At 39.0% G+C, this 21,159-nt stretch overlaps 1 protein-coding gene across 2 annotated transcripts in view; it reads right to left on the minus strand.

Moving 5' to 3' along the window:
• Window positions 1-21,159, minus strand: part of LOC149818239 (GroES-like zinc-binding dehydrogenase family protein) — a 47,522-nt gene that overhangs the window by 14,082 nt on the left and 12,281 nt on the right. For both annotated transcript variants that reach the window (XM_089986014.1, XM_089986013.1), the window contains exons 3-7: window positions 15,525-15,571; window positions 15,103-15,425; window positions 13,996-14,078; window positions 13,823-13,898; window positions 13,679-13,740 (exon numbers count right to left, since the gene is read on the minus strand). In XM_089986014.1, coding sequence (XP_089842140.1) covers window positions 13,679-13,740; window positions 13,823-13,898; window positions 13,996-14,078; window positions 15,103-15,425; window positions 15,525-15,571 — 591 coding nt within the window. The remainder of the gene's footprint in view (window positions 1-13,678; window positions 13,741-13,822; window positions 13,899-13,995; window positions 14,079-15,102; window positions 15,426-15,524; window positions 15,572-21,159) is intronic.

The raw sequence follows: 21,159 nt of genomic DNA on the forward strand, positions 1-21,159 counted from the left end.
GCCTTGGCCCGTGTGTACCCGCGGGATAAGAAAAGATAAACATCAACTAGAACAGTTAGGTATCACTGTGTTGGAGTCATTAAAAAGACATTTGCATACTCTTTCATCATGCTTTATATTTGGTGCTTATGATGAAACAACTTTCTAAACTGTGCATATATTAGTTAATTGAATTTATATTATGAATGTTATATAGATGTTATTCATGTTAGTGTAAGTTCTGCTTTAATTGCTTAATACCTTGCTTAATTGTTGTAGTTGCGTAACGTGCTTTTTGTGATTAAGTATAACTGTTACATAACCCACCTTTTTATTTAGATATATGTCTGTTATTGCTGTTGCATCGAATTCCTTATGTGTTTATGTTTAGACTGAAAATCAAACACGACACCCACATCACACACCTGACACATGATCTACTTGCAAGAATAATTACAGTTTTCCTACTTAGACGTGGTAGTCTAATTCCTATAATTTTCAGGCACAGAGTAGTCCATGAGCGAAGCAGGATGCGGAGCTGACCAGAACTGGATCTATTTGTTCCCTGGCGGTCCTAATGGCTTTTTGATTGAAATTTTTGTTTTAAGACTGATGATGTGATAAACTCTTTTTGGATTCTATTATTATTGAAATAAAAATAAATGGTATGGTTGCTTTTACCTTCCTGTATCGTTCTGAAATGCTTAACCCTAGAATCATTTGTTGGTTTCAAAAAAAAAAATCCTGAAAAATCTGGGTTAAAATTTTGGGGCGTTACAGTTATGGTATCAGAGCCTGGGAACAATAAATCAAAGTTCACGGTCATGCCACATCCTGAGATCGCTCTGTGAGTATATTTTATTTATTTTACTTTAGTAGTCATGATAATTAAATTGTTTCTCCTATATAAGTATAAATATATACCTGTAATGATTTTTGAAACACTATAATGCAAAGATAGTAAAACTGTGTGTATTGAAATGATTATTAGATGTACCGTCGATCCCAAGCTAGTTCGAGCACGGCAAATGAATGGCAGGACCAAAGGGGTTTCGTGATGGAAACTCTCGGTAATCTGGCTCAAACCATGGACACTCAAATGCGCCACCAGGCGGAGTTAGCCGCAGCCATAAGTGAAAGGCATAATACGAGCACAATCACGTATGAGAAGTTCTTGAAGTTGAACCCGCCTACCTTCTCAGGCAAGGCTGATCCGGAACTAGCCGAGAGTTGGATTGCCGAGACAGAACGAGCTTTTCGGGTTCTGTCTGTTCCCGATGATAAGCAAACGGACTTCGGCACCTACCGCTTGACGGAAGATGCACAGAAATGGTGGGACACAACCCGAACCATCCACTTTGCCGGAGTGGATACTATTCCATGGGAAGATTTCAAACGAACATTTTTAGAGACATATTTCCCCCAGTACGCTCGTGATCAGAAGCATCAGGAGTTTTTGGAGCTTACTCAAGGAAATATGAATTTGGTGGAATACACTACCAAATTTCGGACCTTGGAGCGTTATTGCCCAAATTTGTTCGCGAATGATAAAGCCAGAGCAACTAGGTATGTCCGCGGACTCAAGGACGGATTACGACCACGAGTGATGATTAATCTGCCGTCCACCCTCGCACAAGCCATTGAAGTGGCTACTATGCTGAATGAAGAATGGGAGCGATCAAGGAAGAGTCAAAAGGACACACCGGGAAAATGGGGAGCCGGTCCGCCGCAGCACCACGGTGGCAAGAAGTACCAGCTACCTTACAAGAAGCAAAAGTACAATGGTGGAAATCGTCCTCCGCAACAACAAGGACAAAATCGGGTGTGCCAGAAGTGCAACCGGTCCCACTACGGACAACCTTGCCCTAGAGACACCGAAGCATGTCTCTACTGTGGAAAGATGGGTCATTATGCCCGTCAGTGCCACAAGAAGATGGCGGATATGCAGAAACGTAATGCCGGAGGAGGACAGCAACATCAACCATCTCAGCCGCAGCAAACACCACAGCAAAATGCACAGAAGAGGGTGCTGAGACGAGTATATGCCACCACTGCGGAAGAGTTGGAGAAAGGAAATCTGGTACAAGGTACTGTATGTGTCAATGGCTGTGCTGCACTTGTTCTATTTGACTGTGGTGCTACACATTCGTTTATATCCGTAGAGTTTGCAAAATTACTTGGTGAACATACTGAATCTCTGAAACATGAATTATATGTGTATAATCCGATAGGATACAATTCGATATGTGTAAACTACATCCCTGATGTCGTAATTGTACTGGAAGGGCAGAACTTACCTGCTGACCTAATCTTGCTCGATATGACTGAATATGATGTCATATTGGGGATGGATTGGTTATATGAACATTATGCCAATGTTCTCTGCCGCCAAGGAAAAGTGGTTTTGTCCCGACCAGGATTGCCAAAGGTTGAGTTTCGGCTTTCTAGACCTACAGTGAAGGGTCGAATTGTATCTATATTAAAGGCTCAGAAGTATATGCGACAGGGGTGCCGGGCATTCCTAGTAAACGTATTCTCCTGCGAGTCGAAGGTCACACCATTAGAAGAACTTGAAGTAGTTCGTGAATTCCCAGAAGTGTTTCCGGATGAGTTGCCTGGACTACCTCCACAGCGTGAGGTGGATTTTCATATCGAGTTGGTGCCTGGGACGGCACCGATCTCGAAAGCGCCTTATCGTATGGCTCCAGTAGAGTTGGAGGAGCTGAAGAAACAACTCCAAGAGTTGATGGAACAAGGTTTCATTAGACCAAGTGTGTCACCATGGGGAGCATCAGTTCTTTTTGTAAAGAAGAAGGATGGTTCTATGAGGCTGTGTATAGACTATCGGATGTTGAATCAAGCAACAGTCAAAAATAAGTATCCCATACCTCGCATTGAAGACTTGTTCGACCAATTGCAAAAGGCTAAGGTGTTTTCAAAAATCGATCTTAGATCTGGATATCACCAACTTCGGATCAAGGACGAGAATATTCCCAAGACAGCCTTTAGAACAAGGTACGGTCACTACGAGTTCGTAGTTATGCCATTCGGACTGACAAATGCTCCCGCCGCATTCATGGATTTGATGAATAGGGTATTCAGAGCATACTTGGATACTTTTGTGATTGTTTTTATTGATGATATACTTATATACTCTGAAAGTATAGAACAACATCGTGAACATTTGAGGATCGTATTGGGGACTCTCAAGGAACACCAGTTGTTCGCCAAATTCTCCAAGTGCGAATTCTGGCTCGAGAAGGTCATGTTCTTGGGTCATGTCATATCGCGAGATGGAGTCGCTATGGACCCGGCTAAAGTTGAAGTTGTATTAAATTGGGGTCAACCGAAGAATATCAGCGATATCAGGAGTTTTCTAGGATTAGCAGGCTATTATAGAAGATTCATTCAGGACTTTTCACGGATTGCTATGCCCATGACCAAGCTCCTGAGGAAAGGAATCAAGTTCGAATGGACGGATAAGTGCGAGGAGAGTTTCCAAATCTTAAAGAAGAAGCTTACCACCGCACCAGTGTTGGCTTTACCTTCAGGTCATGGTGGTTTTGTGGTCTACTCAGACGCATCAGGTACTGGGTTGGGATGTGTTTTAATGCAAAATGGTAAGGTGATAGCATATGCCTCTCGCCAATTAAAGATTCATGAACGAAACTATCCAACTCATGATCTCGAATTGGCAGCCGTAGTGTTCGCTTTGAAAATATGACGACATTACCTGTATGGGGAACAATTCGAGGTATTTACTGATCACAAAAGTCTCAAGTACCTGTTTTCCCAGAAAGAGTTGAACATGCGACAACGACGATGGTTGGAGTTTATAAAGGATTACGATTTCACCATTTCCTATCACCCAGGAAAGGCAAATGTGGTAGCTGACTCCCTCAGCCGCAAAGCCGGTTGCAGTTTGTCTAGTCTTTTGACAAAAGGGTGGAATTTGGTGGAAGAATTCATTGATTGGAAACCGTTCTCAGATGTCGTGGGAAATATCAAATTATCTAATTTATCTGCCCGTCCGGAGATCCTTACAAAGATTATTGAAGGTCAGAAAGAGGATCCTCAGTATGAGAAACTAAAGTCACTAGCCCAACAAGATAATTCACACGTCTCACTCAAAGAAGATGGCAGTATATGGATGCAAAATCGACTTTGGGTCCCTAGTAACCCCAAGTTGAAAGAAGAACTATTGGGTGAAGCACATAAGTCCAAGTACACCATACACCCAGGAGGCACGAAGATGTTTAAAGATTTACAACGAGGGTATTGGTGGAATGGAATGAAGCGTGAGGTCGCAAGTTATGTCTCAAAGTGTTTGACTTGTCAGCAAGTCAAGGTGAAACATCAGAAGCCTGGTGGAATGATGCAGCAAATGGAGATTCCACAGTGGAAATGGGAAGAAATCACCATGGACTTCGTGGTGGGTTTGCCGAAAACACGGAAACAACATGACGTGATATGGGTAATAGTGGATCGACTGACTAAATCGGCTCACTTTCTACCCATACGAATAAATCAATCCCTCGAGAGCTTAGCAGACTTATACATCAGAGAGGTTGTTCGACTGCATGGAGTACCAGTTTCTATTATATCAGATCGAGACCCTCGATTTACTTCTCGATTTTGGGGTCAGTTACAACAAGCCTTGGGTACGAAACTGAAGCTGAGTACTGTTTTTCACCCTCAGACTGACGGACAATCAGAGAGGACTATCCAGACATTAGAAGATATGTTACGAGCATGTATGCTGGATTGGAAAGGTGAGTGGGACAAGCATGTTGTTTTAGCCGAATATGCCTACAATAATAGTTACCATGCGAGTATCGGCATGGCTCCTTTTGAAGCCCTGTATGGAAGACCATGTAGATCACCTGTGTATTGGGACGAAATTGGAGAACGGTCGGTAGAATCACCAATCGTGTTACAACATTACACCCAACAGATCAAGATGATAAGAGATAGACTGCTTACAGCCCAGAGTCGACAAAAGAGTTATGCAGATCAAAGGCGCAGGGAGCTCACTTTTGATGTGGGGGATCGGGTCTTTGTGAAAGTATCACCCACCAAAAGTGTGTTTCGTTTTGGTAAGAAAGGAAAATTGAGTCCCAGATATGTCGGACCTTTTGAGATTTTGGAACGGATTGGAGAAACGGCCTATCGTATAGCCCTACCTCCTCAGTATGCTCAGATACATAACGTATTCCATGTATCTATGTTAAGAAAATATCTTCAGGATCGTCACATGTCATCCAATATGAGGACGTAGATATAAGGAAAGACCTAACAATGGAAGAAAAACCAGTGGAGATATTGGAACGAAGTGAGCGAGTCTTGAGATCAAAGACCATTCCTCTCGTTAAAGTGAGATGGCAACACCATGGCATTGACGAAAGCACGTGGGAACCAGAGGCAAATATGCGGGAGAAGTACCCCAACCTTTTCGAGTGAGTAACCACAGGTAAATTTCAAGGACGAAATTTCTTTTAGGGGGAAAGGATGTAATAACCGCAATGTTTACATTTAAAGTTTTTAGTATTTTAGGCATAAAATGGGCGAATCTGGGCACGGATCCAAGTTTAAGATCCAGAACCCATATTATACGAGATAAACCTATTTAAATATTAAAATATGTAAATAGGAAAATAAATAAAATAAATACATAGGAGGGGTTTCAGATCCAATTATGAACCCATATTTTTTTAAATAAGACCCGGATCCAACATGTGGTTGGACCCCGAGTGCGGGTCGTGGGTCGGACTCGGACCCGGCCCACACACTGTAAAGGAAAAAAAAAATACAAAAGGGGGGGGGGGGGGGGCGATAAGAGGGCCGCCCGATAAAAATGAAGAGGGAGGAAACCCTCTTCCCCGATAAGCCGCAGGTTAGGGTTCTTTTGAACCCTAACATTTTTTAAAATGGGGAAGGGGGAAGCCGCAGCCGCCGGGAGGGTATTTTTCCCTTCCTTTTCGGGGGGGGGGGCATCCACCTACAAAGGGAGGACCCCGAACCCTTCCTTCTCTCTCTCGCTGTCCCATTCTCTCTCTCACTCTCTTCTACCTCTCTAAACCTCGAATCACCTCCGATCTCGGGCTGCAGCTCGAGGCCTTGCAGTGAAGAGCCGACCTCGCCGGTGGTGGTGCTGTCCAGGCCGATCGACCCCTCTCGTGGATGCCGCAACACCCTCGCCGGATAATGGTAGGTTTTCTGTGATTGTTTTTTTTTCAGGTTAATCATGTGTTGGTGGAGTGTGGGTTGTCTACAACCCAAATCGATAGGGTTTGTTTAGGATTGTTATCGTAAAGGGGGTTATTGGTTTCACATTTCTGTAAAAAGGGAATTTCAATTTCGGCTACGGTGAAAAATCCAAATAAGTGATGGGGTATTCGTGTAATAAAACGAGGGGCTTTGAATGTTGATGGAATTTTGCTGAGTTCGGTTAGGGGCTTCTCGAATCCCTAATAACCTATGAATTTTCTGGGTTGTTCAAGGGACAACCTTCGATTCCTGCCGACTGGGGCATTGATGGGTACACTGTTGGTACCAGAACAATATGACAACTTGTGTGTGTGTCGGATATATGAAATTCTATTAATTAGTGGGTGTGATTTCATATTAAATTGATAATGTTGAATCGTCGCTTTTGTTTTGTTTGTTGGGTTTGTTTAGTTGACTCTTACCCTATCTGGATATGGACGATTGGTATGCCTGTTAACAGTTTAGGATTTGATAGGTTGATTCGGTTTGCCTACGTGACTAAAAGTATCATAGGTAGCCTGTTGCCAACGCTGCTTTCATATCACTTGACAATTACTATAAAATCGGATTACCTGTGATTTCACTGTCTGTGAGCAAATCTGGTTATCTGTTGATGACTGTTATCAGACCTGGATACATGTTAATCTCATATATAAGACTCTGCTTATCTTTTAAGATAATTCTGGTTCTGCTTATACCTTATGCTAACATATTCTATCTCTCAATCCATAAAGATTAAGGTAGGGTTTCACAGGTTACTATTAAGGATTGTTTAGCACCACCATTAAGGTTTCTAATTTGTGAATAACTTGTGGTATAAATACAATTATTATAACTGAATATAGTATACGGATTCTCACACACATAGATCCGTATTTAACTAGGTCACACACAACTTACACACTTAAATACAGGACTAACTCTAGTATGGGGATTAGGTGCTGCTTGGTCCTTCGTGCACTCTGTTATCAACTGAAGGGCTGTAGTTTCGACTTCATAAGGACCTGATATTTGAATGCAAAATACTTGAAATCTCACGAATCAGTTCTGTGCATATTTTTGAAGATCTCATGAATTGTTTTTTTTTTCTTTATTATATGAAATGTTGATGTGAGGCATGCCTAGGACCTGTGCACATTAATTTGGTTAACTTATGTTAGGTGGATATTGCAATATGTTGTTGTTCAATAGAATGTAGCATATGAAGAGTAGCCTTAAGTGAGCAACTTATTATTTTGAAGAAAATTTCTTGTAATGGATACCTATACATTGTTTGCTTTACCCCAATTTTATGCTCATGGCAAATTTGCATGCTGAATTGTGATAACCAACAGGCCCAATTTACTGTAGCTGGACTGTGACCTAATCAATCCAAAACCCCTTGTACCTGTTGGAGGAAAATATTAAGACTTAATTCTTGCACATGTGGGATTCAAAATTTATAGGCCTAGATAGGCTGGGTGAGTTGTTTCAGCAGTACTCCATTAGCTGTTGTGTATATGTACCATGCTCAATCATCAAAAAGGGACTATACCCATTATATTGGAACATAACACAAAATGGATTGGATGAACTATAACTAGTGTCATTTGGGAAACCCAGCCTAATGGGCAATATGGGTTGAATACCTGGTACGGGTACTAGACTATTAGCTTGTATGCTGTGGCAATAAAACTGATGAAAAACTTAATATTAAAGGTTGTGCGCCCGACTGGTTTAAAGGTACCGGGGCCTTGGTGCTTGACGGTTTAAAGACACCGAAACATTATGAATAATGATCAAAACACTGGTAAGAAACTTAAATTTAATTTCTGTGCTTGACTGGTTTAAAGGCACCGGAGCACTTTGAGTGGGTTTAAGCAATCAATATGGAAAAGGGATTTGGATGATTTATTCACCTTGGTAAATAAACTAAGGATGAGAATTCTACTGCCGTGGTAGTAGAAGGAAGTTGAGGAAATGCCCTGCACTTCGGGAAATAAATTTAAATAAAAAGAGTAACCCACTCAGTTTCAGGCTTACCTTGGAGAGGGTAGGTGGTACAAAACTCTGGGGACATGTGTTTAGTTTCGAGCGTAAAGCGACTCGTTGGTCCCAGTCCTCAGAGTCGGGGGACCCAGACTACCAAATGTGTCATAGGTGGTAGTTCCATATTCTTCTGCAGAAGTTAGGGATGCATCCTGTTTTGGTTTTGGCTTTTGGGAGATTCTCTCGGTCACTGGCCGCTCCCTTGGGATTTCAGTCACAGTTAGAATGTTCGGGTTAATAAAACAACTTTGAATAATATACCCCCGAACGTTCTCTTCTGTGATGGTTGCCTTGGCCCGTGTGTACCCGCGGGATAAGAAAAGATAAACATCAACTAGAACAGTTAGGTATCACTGTGTTGGAGTCATTAAAAAGACATTTGCATACTCTTTCATCATGCTTTATATTTGGTGCTTATGATGAAACAACTTTCTAAACTGTGCATATATTAGTTAATTAAATTTATATTATGAATGTTATATAGATGTTATTCATGTTAGTGTAAGTTCTGCTTTAATTGCTTAATACCTTGCTTAATTGTTGTAGTTGCATAACGTGCTTTTTGTGATTAAGTATAATTGTTACATAACCCACCTTTTTATTTAGATATATGTCTGTTATTGCTGTTGCATCGAATTCCTTATGTGTTTATGTTTAGACTGAAAATCAAACACGACACCCACATCACACACCTGACACATGATCTACTTGCAAGAATAATTACAGTTTTCCTACTTAGACGTGGTAGTCTAATTCCTATAATTTTCAGACACAGAGTAGTCCATGAGCGAAACAGGATGCGGCGCTGACCATAACTGGATCTATTTGTTCCCTGGCGGTCCTAATGGCTTTTTGATTGAAATTTTTGTTTTAAGACTGATGATGTGATAAACTCTGTTTGGATTCTATTATTATTGAAATAAAAATAAATGGTATGGTTGCTTTTACCTTCCTGTATCGTTCTGAAATGCTTAACCATAGAATCATTTGTTGGTTTAAAAAAAAAATCCTGAAAAATCTGGGTTAAAATTTTGGGGCGTTACAAAATCAATCCAACAGATACATAACGGTTGTTGTTGTTGTTGTTGGTTTTTCTTTTTAATAAAATATCATCTTTTAACAAGAAAAAGAATCTTGTAGAATGAATATTAACATAAATATGCAGGAGAAACTGAGATTCATTTTTCGTAGTTCATATACTAACTGATTCCGTGTTTATGCACCTCAAATAGGTTTAGATGATTCCATTAGGCGTCAATTTTGGGAAGCTTTAGATGGAGTAGTACAAGGGATATCTTATGGAGAAAAGCTTTTCATCGGCGGTGACCTTAATGGACATGTAGGCATTAGTAGGTGTAGAATGAGATGGGGGGTACAACCACCTGTGAGTGTAGAGAGAGAGAGAGAGAGAGACGACTGCACAATAGAACTCGTTCATTAAGATTAGGGCTTCTCTCTATATTAAATAGAGAGAGGCAAAATAGAAAAATTACATCTAAGTCCTTATGAAAATAATATTTCAGAAAACCTCTAATATAGGAGAACTTAACCTAAAAACCACCTATTCTCAACACTCCCCCTCAAGCTGGAGCATAGATATCTATCATGCTCAACTTGTCACAACATCTGGAGAAATTTGGCCTAGCAAGAGGCTTTGTAAACATATTTGCAACTTGGTCTTCAGACTTTAGGTATTTTGTAGTGATATGACCAGCTTGAATCATATCTCTTACATAGTGGCAATCAACCTCAATGTGCTTTGTTCTCTCATGAAAGACAGGATTGTTTGCTATATATGTTGCCGCTTTGTTATCGCACATCATGGTCATTGGAGAGGAAACCTTCACCTGGAGATCATTAAGAACAGTGCGAACCCATATCAATTCAGCAGCTGTTTGGGCCATAGCCCGATATTCTGATTCTGCACTCGACCTGGAAACCACATTTTGTTTCTTACTTCTCCATGAAATCAAGTTGTCTCCCAAAAACACACAGAATCCTGTGGTAGACTTTCTATCTACTACAGATCCAGCATAGTCAGCATCAGAATAGGCTACTATCTCTAGAGTTCCACCTTTCCTGAACAGTAACCCCTTTCCAGGAGAGGATTTTAGATATCTGAGAATCATTATGGCTGCATTCCAGTGTACCTCAGTTGGTTTGTCCATGAACTGGCTAACTTTGCTTACTGCTAAAGCAATATCTGGTCTGGTCACAGTTACATATAATAACTTCCCTACTAGGGAGCGATAGCTTTTGCTATCAACAGGTTTTGACCCTTCTTCAAACAACTGAACTTTATGGTCCATGGGAATATTTGTTGGTTTAGCTCCCAACATGCCTGTTTCCTTTAATAAGTCAAGAACATACTTCCGTTGAGACAAAACCATCCCTTCACGGCTTCTAGCAACTTCTATACCCAGAAAATACCTGAGTGAACCAAGGTCTTTTGTAGCAAAGTGTTTTTGAAGATGAGCCTTTGTGGCTTCAATAGCTTTCACATCATCTCCTGTAAGAATGATGTCATCCACATATACCACCATAACAACTATGCCAGAGCTAGTTTTCTTTATAAAAAGTGTATGATCTGCTGCCGATCTATTAAAGCCAAAGCTTGACATCACTTCAAATAACTTTTGAAACCATGCACGAGGACTTTGTTTCAAGCCATAAATCACCTTTCTCAATCTGCACACCTTCTGACACTCCCCCTCAACCTCAAAACCTGGAGGTTGTTGCATGTAAACGGTCTCAGATAGATCCCCATAAAGAAATGCATTTTTCACATCTAATTGACACAAGCTCCAACCATGCTGAACAGCTACTGAGAGAACAAGACGGATGGTACCCATCCGTGCCACAGGAGAAAAAGTTTCAAAGAAGTCAATTCCATATGTCTGAGTATACCCTTTCGCGACTAATCTGGCCTTGTACCTGTCAATAGAACCATCAGATTTGTACTTTATTGTATATACCCATTTACATCCAACAATGTCAGCATCTGCTGGGGAATCAACTAGATCCCAGGTATGCTGAGAGACCAAATCTGTCATTTCTTCTTGCATAGCCAGCTTCCAGCGATTATCAAGTGCTGCCTGGTGATAGTTCAGAGGATTTGAGAGTATCCATGGAGGCCATGGTATAGGAGAAAGAAACGAAAGTGGAGAAAAGATTTTAGATTTTGGTTTGTCCTATGATATGATCTTAGCAAACACTTGGTTTAGGAAGAGGGAGTCTCACCTAGTAACATTTAAAAGTGGGGTTAATACGAGTCAGATAGATTTTTTCCTACTTAGAAAGAGAGATAGGGGTTGTTGCATCGATTGTAAGGTTATACCGAGAGAAAGTATAGCTACACAACATAGAGTCTTAATTTTAGATCTTAGAATTAGACAATGCCGCAAAAGGGATAGACATAGGATAAATCCTAGAATTAAGTGGTGGGCACTGAAAGGAGCTAAACAAGGAATGTTTGTAGAGCAGGTAGTTAAGGAAGTTGATTGGTGTCTCGAGGAGGATTCAGAATCATTGTGGAATAAGATAGCGGGTGGCATGAGAAAGGTGGCTAAAGGAGGTATTGAGTGAGTCTAAAGGCGGTGCACCGCTAGGTAAGGATACATCATGGTGGAACGAGGACGTCAAATTAGCTATTAAGGTTAAAAGAGAGTGTTATAGAAATCTAAGTAAGAGTCGTGATAATGAGAATTTGGAGAAGTATATGATAGCAAAGAAGAAAGCTAAAAAAGTAGTTCGAAACGCGAGGGATAAGGTATATAAGGAGGTTTATGACAAGTTGGATACCAAAGAGGGTAAGAAGGATATTTATAGGCTTGCAAAGATGAGAGATAGGAAATCAAGGGATCTGGGTATGGTTAGATGTATCAAAGATGAAACGCAAAGGGTTTTAGTCAAAGATGAGGAGATTAAGGAGAGATGAAAAGATTATTTTGATAAGCTATTTAATGGAAGTCATGCTCAGGATCTTGGAGACTTCTCCATTCCTTTAAATGAGATGAATCATGACTTGCCCTTTCCTATTTGCTATAGTGATGGATGAGCTTACGAGATCAATTCAAGAAAATGTGCCGTGGTGTATGTTGTTTGCTGATGATATTGTTTTGATTGATGAGTCTAGAGCTGGGGTTAATGCTAAGTTAGAATTATGGAGACGGGCATCGGAAGCAAGAGGTTTTAAGTTGAGTAAGAGTAAGACAGAATATATGGAATGTCGGTTTAGTAAGCAACGAAGTAGTGATGGGAGTGTAGTGAAGCTTGGTGAGCAAGAAATACCGGTGGATGATTGTTTCAAATATTTGGGATCTATCATTCAAAAGCATGGAGAAATTGATGGAGATGTAAATCATAGGATAAAGGTTGGGTGGATGAAATGGAAAAGTGCAACTGGAGTGTTGTGCGATCGTAGAATGCCATTGCGGTTGAAGGGAAAGTTTTATAGGACGACTATTAGACCCGCTTTACTATATGGTACGAAATGTTGGGCTGCCAAGAGACATCATATTCAAAAAATGAGTGTAACTGAGATGTGTATGCTTAGATGGATGTGTGGAAATACAATAAAAGATAAGATTCAGAACAAGGAGATACGTAAGAGGGTAGGCGTTGCACCCATTGAAAATAAGATGAGAGAGAATCGTTTACGGTGGTTTGGACATATTCGGCGAAGGCCTAATGATGCTCCAGTTAGAAGGATGGAGAAATGAGAAAATATATTAGTTAAAAGAGGTCGGAGTATGCCTGGGAAGACATGGATGGAGATGATAGGAAAGGATATGAATGCTTTGAACCTCACCGAGGACATGACATTGGATAGAAATGATTGGAGGAGAAGGATTCATGTGGAAGACCCAGAATGATTTTCTTTTTTGGTTCATATCGCCGACCCCAATTGTTTTGGGATGAAGGCGTAGTTGTTGTTGTTGTTGTATATACTAATTGATTCCACTAGATCTGCACCAAATGATTTTTGGTCTTTCAGGAAAAAAAAGACAGAACCCTGAAGCTAAAGTGCCTCTGATCATCCCTAAATATGAGGTCCAACACATACATAAAACAAAAAAATTCCAAATGTATGTTGACATCAAAGACAGAACCCCAGATAACTAAAGAATCTTCAATGACCCTAAATCGTTGAACAATTGCAAAAATAAATATCCAGCAAATGTCATACGGAAGTATGAAACAACCAGCCAGTCCTAATTCAAAGTGAATCATTTCCCTAAAATATGGCTACCAATTCTTTTGATGCTTTGGACGATTGTTCTGAAAACCACCAAATTACTACTCTAGGTACAAGATAAAATAAAAAATCAAGGGAAAAAGTACAAACAATGTAATTTTTTATGTAAACATTAAACCACTCAAATGGCTGGGAGAAACCAAGTACCTGCTCAACTGGTCCATCACTATCATTTGGATTTATAAAATCTGTAATCCCAAAAGCTATGCCTGTCCCATTAGAACAACTTCAGTAAGACAAGCTGTAGGAACAATCATTCAAGGAAAAAAATAGAAGCCCAACTTAACCCACCTTTCTCAAACTTTTCAGGATTTGTATCTATACCAATTACACGAGATGCCCCTCTTAATTTGGCACCTTGTGCTACCTACTCAACAAACAGAGGAAAATGACAAATTGCATTTAAAGCTCAAAGTAGTGCGCTTGGGCAGAACATTATAAGAGATCTGAATGCTAATACTTACAGAAAGACCAACCGTTCCAAGGCCAAAAATGGCCACAGTGGATCCTTCCAATACATTTGCAACTTTCCAAGCTGCACCAAGACCTAAGAAGATGTTGCCAACCAAAAATAGATCAGCTCAGGTCCAAAACGGGGATTCTCTCTCGTAAATATAAGGTAGTCTGTCCTGGATTCACAGACATGCACAAACCTTTATATAAAAGGGAAACACAAAAATATGATTGACTAACAAACAAAAGAATCTTGTTTTTACCAATAAAACAAGAGTATTGTATTCTTTAGTTTACTTATTACCCTTGAACCCAACACAAAATAGCCATGCACTAGAATCCCATTAACCTGGTTCAATGAAATATAGCATTTCACAAAGTTTAAGCACAATATGCAACACCAATTAGACTATGACCAGTATAATTTTAAATTATCAACCTTTTTTGGATATTATTTCCATCTTGGTGTTACTACACGAGAATTTGTCAATCCAATTCATACATCAATCAACTGAAGAAGTGAACTAAGAAATCTAACCATCAATGCCAGTCAAATTGTAGCTCTTGATGCAAATTCCTGTCGTCTAAATGCTTAAGATTCTGCACTTCTTTATCACTCTAAGAATGCCAGGTATTTTACAAAAAGATACTGCTTTGAAAGAATAGCCTTATGACATTCAAAATTTAAATAAGACCTATAAGGATAGTCAAACCCATCACCATACTGCATATAAGCAATACATGTGGCATTGCCTTAATTACTATATAGCACAAAAGTCCATAGTGTTTCAAAGCATATTCACCAATCCAAACATCAAGAAGAAAAAAATATTTGCTTTAATAAATTGAATGCAGTCCAAGATCATGTAATATATACAACTGATAATACGTAAGATAGAATGACAAAATGATCCAAGGCAAAATAATATTATGAACAGATTGAAAAAGCAAGGGAGAATATTGATGTCAAAGAAAAGAGAAATAACATATGCAAGGAAGATATTTATATCTTGACATTAGACATAATTCCCACTGGAAATAAAACTCAACAGGAAAAGAAACAAACTATCACTTTCAAAAAATATCTATACTTTTCCATTTTTTTTCCACATATTTACCTGCAGCTACTCCACAGCTGAGAAGACACAATTTGTCCATAGGAGCTGTCATAGGGATTTTAACAGCACATCCAGAGTGAACTACAGTGTACTCACTAAAGCTTGATACTCCACAATAATGGTACACAGGCTTCCCATTTATGGAAAACCGAGTTTTCTGATCACTATGCATTAGACCTTTCCTTTCCAATCCCAACTGCTGGCACATGTTGCTTTTAACAGAAACACAATGTCTACACCTACCACATTCTCCTATGAATGTAGTAAGTACATGATCTCCCTCCTCAAACTCATCTACTCCTTCGCCAACACTTTCAACAATTCTGCAAAATACTCATTGTAAAGTTTGACATAAATTCTTGGTTATATGGAAATGATAAGACGTCTAACATCACAAGCATAAATAAAGAATAAGCACCAACCCTGCTGCTTCATGTCCATATATTCGAGGAAAAATAGGAACTGCAGTCTGCACAAAGTAACCTAAATTAGAAAAAGCACGAACTGACATGAGATATTCTAATGGTTGAACCCATATAATCAACAGTAAGAAGTTTCCAGCGTAGCAGAAAGAAACTACATGAAATAATTCATCATCGCTGGCTCATCAGCACAATAGCAACATAACAATGGTGAGTTGCCTTAAGTAATCAGTCAGTAAATTCACAATGACAAATGCAGTAATGATTGCATAAAATCTCATCCTTAGACTGCATTTTTCCAAAGCGCAACTACATCAACAAACTTAAACTGCTCTTGGCCATGGAATTGGATCCAATCTATCTATAGGGGCAAAAGTACTTTCATTGTAGCCATTCAACTTGAACAAATCATGCATGAAGTCACTAGTGTGTATCAATTTGCTAAGGAATCCTTTATGCTATGTAAGCCTACAGAAACTTCTGGTCTTACATGCATCTGCTGGAAAAAACAGGAGCTTCTTGGTGGATAACCTTTTTGCTTTCTGTGCATGTGTGTATACCATCTCTTTAGATGTCAAAAGAAACAAAAATATCTTCACACGGAAAAAAAATTGACATGCCATGGTATAGTGCATCTGTATTTGAAATTTGTACTTTCAAGTGCAAGTTTTCCCTTCCTCTTTCTTTTAAGTGTGATGCTCTGGTGAAGGGCATAGATTTGTGAATTCTTTTCAAAAGGATGTTGGTTTTCGTCTATGGCACTCAGAATATTCAAGGAGCATGAATGATGCACCTACTTTCTTCCGGTTGGCATAAGCGACATGGCTTTTAAAGTGAAAAAAGATAACTACGCATATATATGATTACCAACTCAAGTACAGTCGCTAACAATGAGATGCATGTGAAAAGTATAGAATGCTGTACAATAAAAAAAGGTATTGGAATAAGAGGGTTTCTTCACATGCCACCTGGATATACTTAATTAATTGTACCTTCAGTTAGATTAAATTAAATTTCTGGTGATTCTTTCTAACGTTAGAACACGATTAAGCATAGTGGAGATTTTTGAAGACTAAATAATATGTAACTTCGTTTTGTCACCACAATTATCAACAATGAGATGCATGTGAAAAGTATAGAATGCTGTACAATAAAAAAAGGTATTGGAATAAGAGGTTTTCTTCACATGCCACCTGGATATACTTAATTAATTGTACCTTCAGTTAGATTAAATTAAATTTCTGGTGATTCTTTCTACCGTTAGAACACGATTAAGCATAGTGGAGATTTTTGAAGACTAAATAACATGTAACTTCGTTTTGTCACCACAATTATCTTCATGAGTATGGCCTCTAAAAAAATGCTAAGATGCATGGCTGGTGCATCACGACAACAAAGATATTTTGGAGTTTGGTATTGTGGTTATAAGATCATAGATTTATGATTTTTGTGTCGTTGACATGTAACTCCATCTTACTGAATGAACATTCGTTGTTTCCCCATGATGCAGCAGATATCTTTTTAGTCATAATCACCATGCCTGTCACAAAAGGATGATGACGCAAACACATCTACACCTATATAGATCAACAAAGCCACGATCATTGACCACAGACATGTCGTCTGAGCAACTTTCTGATGGTACTACAAATCATATAACAAGAAACGGTATAAAGTCAATAAAGCATAAAGCATTGTTTGTTTTAGGACACTCAAACAGGCTTATGCCTTTATTGACTGAAAAGTCAATAAAGCATACAACATTAATTGGAGTTGTTGGACTCCCAACAACTCTAATTAGAGCCGTTGGGAGCCCAACGACTCCCCCTCTCTAAGCTCATTTTCACCCCTATAAATATGAGCTTTTACTTCTTGTTTACATAGTTTTTTGCGTGGGTTTATCCCATTTTAATGAGATATATTTTTCTCTCTTGGTGTGCACACTCTTTTGAATATTTCGGTTCTTGTGAGTGTGATGAATGAACCTTTGTGTTCATTGAGAAAGATCTTTTGTGAGTTTCTTTTTGAAGTTCTGTTTGGAGTTCTATTTCCTTACAGTTGCTGCCCCTCTCTTCTCTCTCGTAAAAGGGGAAAACCCTAATCGGGCTCCCTTTTAAGGAGGGTTAATTTTTTTTTTGAGCAATTTTATGGATCTGCCCCTCATCTTTCTAATTTATTCTGCCTTTGACCCTCTGTTTTACAAAATAGAGGCCTCTATTTTTTGGTAAATCCAGAAACAAGCCTATTCTCTGGATATTATCCGAGAAAGAGTTGTTATGTCTAGTTTTTTCAGAACATCCCTAGTTTTTTTGTAAAATTATAAAAAACCACCTAGAGTTTTCTGTTTAACTCAGAAAGCTCTAAAAATCTTTCTAATGTTCTGGTTTGTTGATTTTACCCAGAATTTTTTTGATTTTTCTGATTTTGCAGAAAAATGCTTCTGGTTAGCGGAATACCTGAGACATGTTTGGATCTGGATTGAGCCAAACTCTTCAAGTAGCTTCTTATAAACTTGGTTGGATCTGGTAAAACTTTTTTTGGACCCAGTTATGATTTGCTTTATATCTCTACCCTGATATTTTTGGATCCAGAAATATTGTGTCTGCATATGTTTTTATATATGCATTAATATTTTGTTCATGTTAATATCTGGATCCAGTATGGTTTGTATCGATCCAATTTTTTATATAGATCAAGTTTAATTATAAGATCTATTAAATACAATGTTTGGGTCAAGATTGAATCTGATCGGTATTAGATCAAATGTTGGGATCTAGTAAGGTGACAGAGACCTTAATTTTGATCCAGGAAAATATTATGGATATAGTTAAATTTGTATGGATCTAAAATAAGATCAAGCTGATTGAGTATAGATCAAATTGAATGAGTTTAGATCCAGGCTATGCTATTGAATTCTCTTATTGAACGGATCTAGTCTTGGGCTCGGATATGGGGATATGGATCCAGATTTGATAATATATATATACATATTGTCAAATTGTATAGATCTAGATTTGATCCAAGTTTTATGTTAAATCTAGACAGTATCAGGCCAAATATTTAGACCTAATAATGATATATATTTTTGTATGGGTCCGGGTTTGACACGGTGAGATCCAGATAAGTAGAATGATGGATGTGTAATATGGATCTATTTTCTTTTGAAATATATGGTTTTGGATATGGATTATGGTCAAATCCTGTGTGATCCATGGTTTTATTTAAGCTTGTATAGACATTCATTTTAATATGGATCGTGTTGTACTTGATAGATAACATCTCAAGTCGGATTTGGATATGGACTCCTACAAATCTAATAAATTTGGATATATATATATATATATATATATTAGGGGTGGCAATCGGGTCGGGTTGGCGCGTCAGCATACCTCAACCCTAACCCGACCCGTTTATTAAACGGGTCGGCTGTGGCAAACACGAACCCGACCCGTTTAATAAACGGGTAACCCGACACGACCCGCCAACCCATTTAATAAATGGGTTGGGTCGGGTAAACGGGTTTTCAGGTTCGCGGGTCAGGTTGGCGGGTCGGGTAGGCAGGTTGGCGGGTCAGGTTGACGGGTCGGCAGACGGGTTGACGGGTCGGGTTGGCGGGTTGACCCACCTGCCTAACCCGTTTATTAAACGGGTCAGCCGGGTTGGCGGGTTTTCATACCCCCAACCCGAACCCGACCTCTTTAATAAATGGGTTACGCGGGTCGACCCGTTTATTAAACGGGTTGGCTTAAGCCCAACCCGAACCCGCCTAAGAGGCGGGTTGGCGGGTCGGGTTGGCAGGTCGTGTCAGAAATTGCCACCCCTAATATATATATTTTATGGATCCAATAAAGGATTTGAGCTTAAATGTTCAAACTTGTGATCAAAGCTTTAGAATTGGCTTATCATATTTGGCATATCCAAGTGATAAATGAAATAACTTTCATTGGGTATGGATCTGGTGTATATCCAAAATTGATTTTGGATATAGAGATTTATACTTTACTTTATAATGAAAAATTAACCTAGTCTGTGAGTATCCTCATGATGATGATATTGTGAAAATCTCTATAAAAAAGGATTTTGTGCATAAACACAATACTAGAAACACAAAGTGTGCACAAAGGCATAAAAGGAGAACTCTCACAAGTGCACAAAGGCACAGATACAAATGCACAAAGGCATAAAAGGAGAACTCTCACAAGTGCACAAAGGCACGGATACAAATGCACAAACGTAAAAAAAATATCAACTTCAATATGTTGGGTCCCAAAAGAGGGCTTTACAAAAGTGTAAGTTACAAGGGGGTAACACCCCATATTTATAATACAAGGGAGAGAGGGAATGAGGGAGTGTTGGGCTCCCAACGGCTCTAAATAGAGCTGTTGGGAGTCCAACAACTCTCTCTACTTTATGCTTTTTGACTTTGGTCAAAAAAGCATAAAGCCAAATAAGTCCAAAAACTAAACTAAAAAAGAAAAAGAAACCTAACCTAGTTAAATAAACTAACCTAATCCTAACTAAACTTAAAAGTAAACTAAAACTATGAGATTACATATTGAATTATGTTACATTATTTAACACCCCCCCTCAAACTTAGGGTGACATAACCGAAAGTTTGCCAAGAAGGAAGTTAAATCTTGGAGAGCACAACGCTTTGGTGAAGAAGTCTGCTAGTTGGTATTCTGATGTAACATATGGAAGGTCTATAGTTCTTCTTAAGTATTCTTCACGAACATAGTGGCAGTCCATCTCAATGTGCTTCCTGCGCTCATGAAATGTGTGATTTTTGGCAATATAAATTGCACTTTTATTATCACAACATAGTTTTGTGGGCCCTTGAACTTGAATATTCATATCTTCCAGCAAGTTGCGAATCCAAACAATCTCCATGGTAGTAGATGCCATGGCACTATATTCGGCTTATGTGGATGAAAGTGAGACCTTATGTTGTTTCTTGCATCTCCAAGAAATTAAAGATTCCCCTAAAAAAATACAAAAACTAGTGGTGAAGTGACGGTTATTTGGGTCACCTCCCCAATCAGAGTCAGTATAAGCAATTAAATTCAATTTAGAAGAAGAAGATAGAAATACCCCATTGTTTATTGTACCCTTTATGTATCTGATGATGCGGAGAATGGCACTCATATGAACTGAAGTAGGTGCATGTTGAAACTGACTAGCAACATGTACAGCATGAGAAATATCAGGCCTCGTAATGCTGAGATACGTTAAAGATCCAACCAGTTGTCGGTAAGGTGTGGGATCTTTTAGGAGAATCCCATCATCAATCTTCATCTTTGAACCTACTATTTCAGGAGTTTCACAGACCTTGTCATCTGTGATTCCTGATCTGTCAAGAATGTCACAAGCAAGTTTAGTTTGAGACAAAAAAATAGCCTCTGTGAGAATAGGCAACCTCAATTCCCAAAAAATATGTCAGAAATCCTAAGTCTGACATTTCAAATCTTGAAGTCAGGATAGATTTAATGCTCTTGATTCCTTTGACATCATCACCTGTTATTAACATATCATCAACATATAACAGTAATATAACAATCCCTGCATCAGATTTCTTAACAAACAATGCAGTGTCAGTATAGCATGAAGTAAAACCATTTTCAGTCATTACATTGTT

Source organism: Nuphar pumila, chromosome 13 (genome assembly GCF_984573655.1).
Source record: "Nuphar pumila chromosome 13, dmNupPumi1.hap1.1, whole genome shotgun sequence".
NCBI lineage: Eukaryota > Viridiplantae > Streptophyta > Magnoliopsida > Nymphaeales > Nymphaeaceae > Nuphar > Nuphar pumila.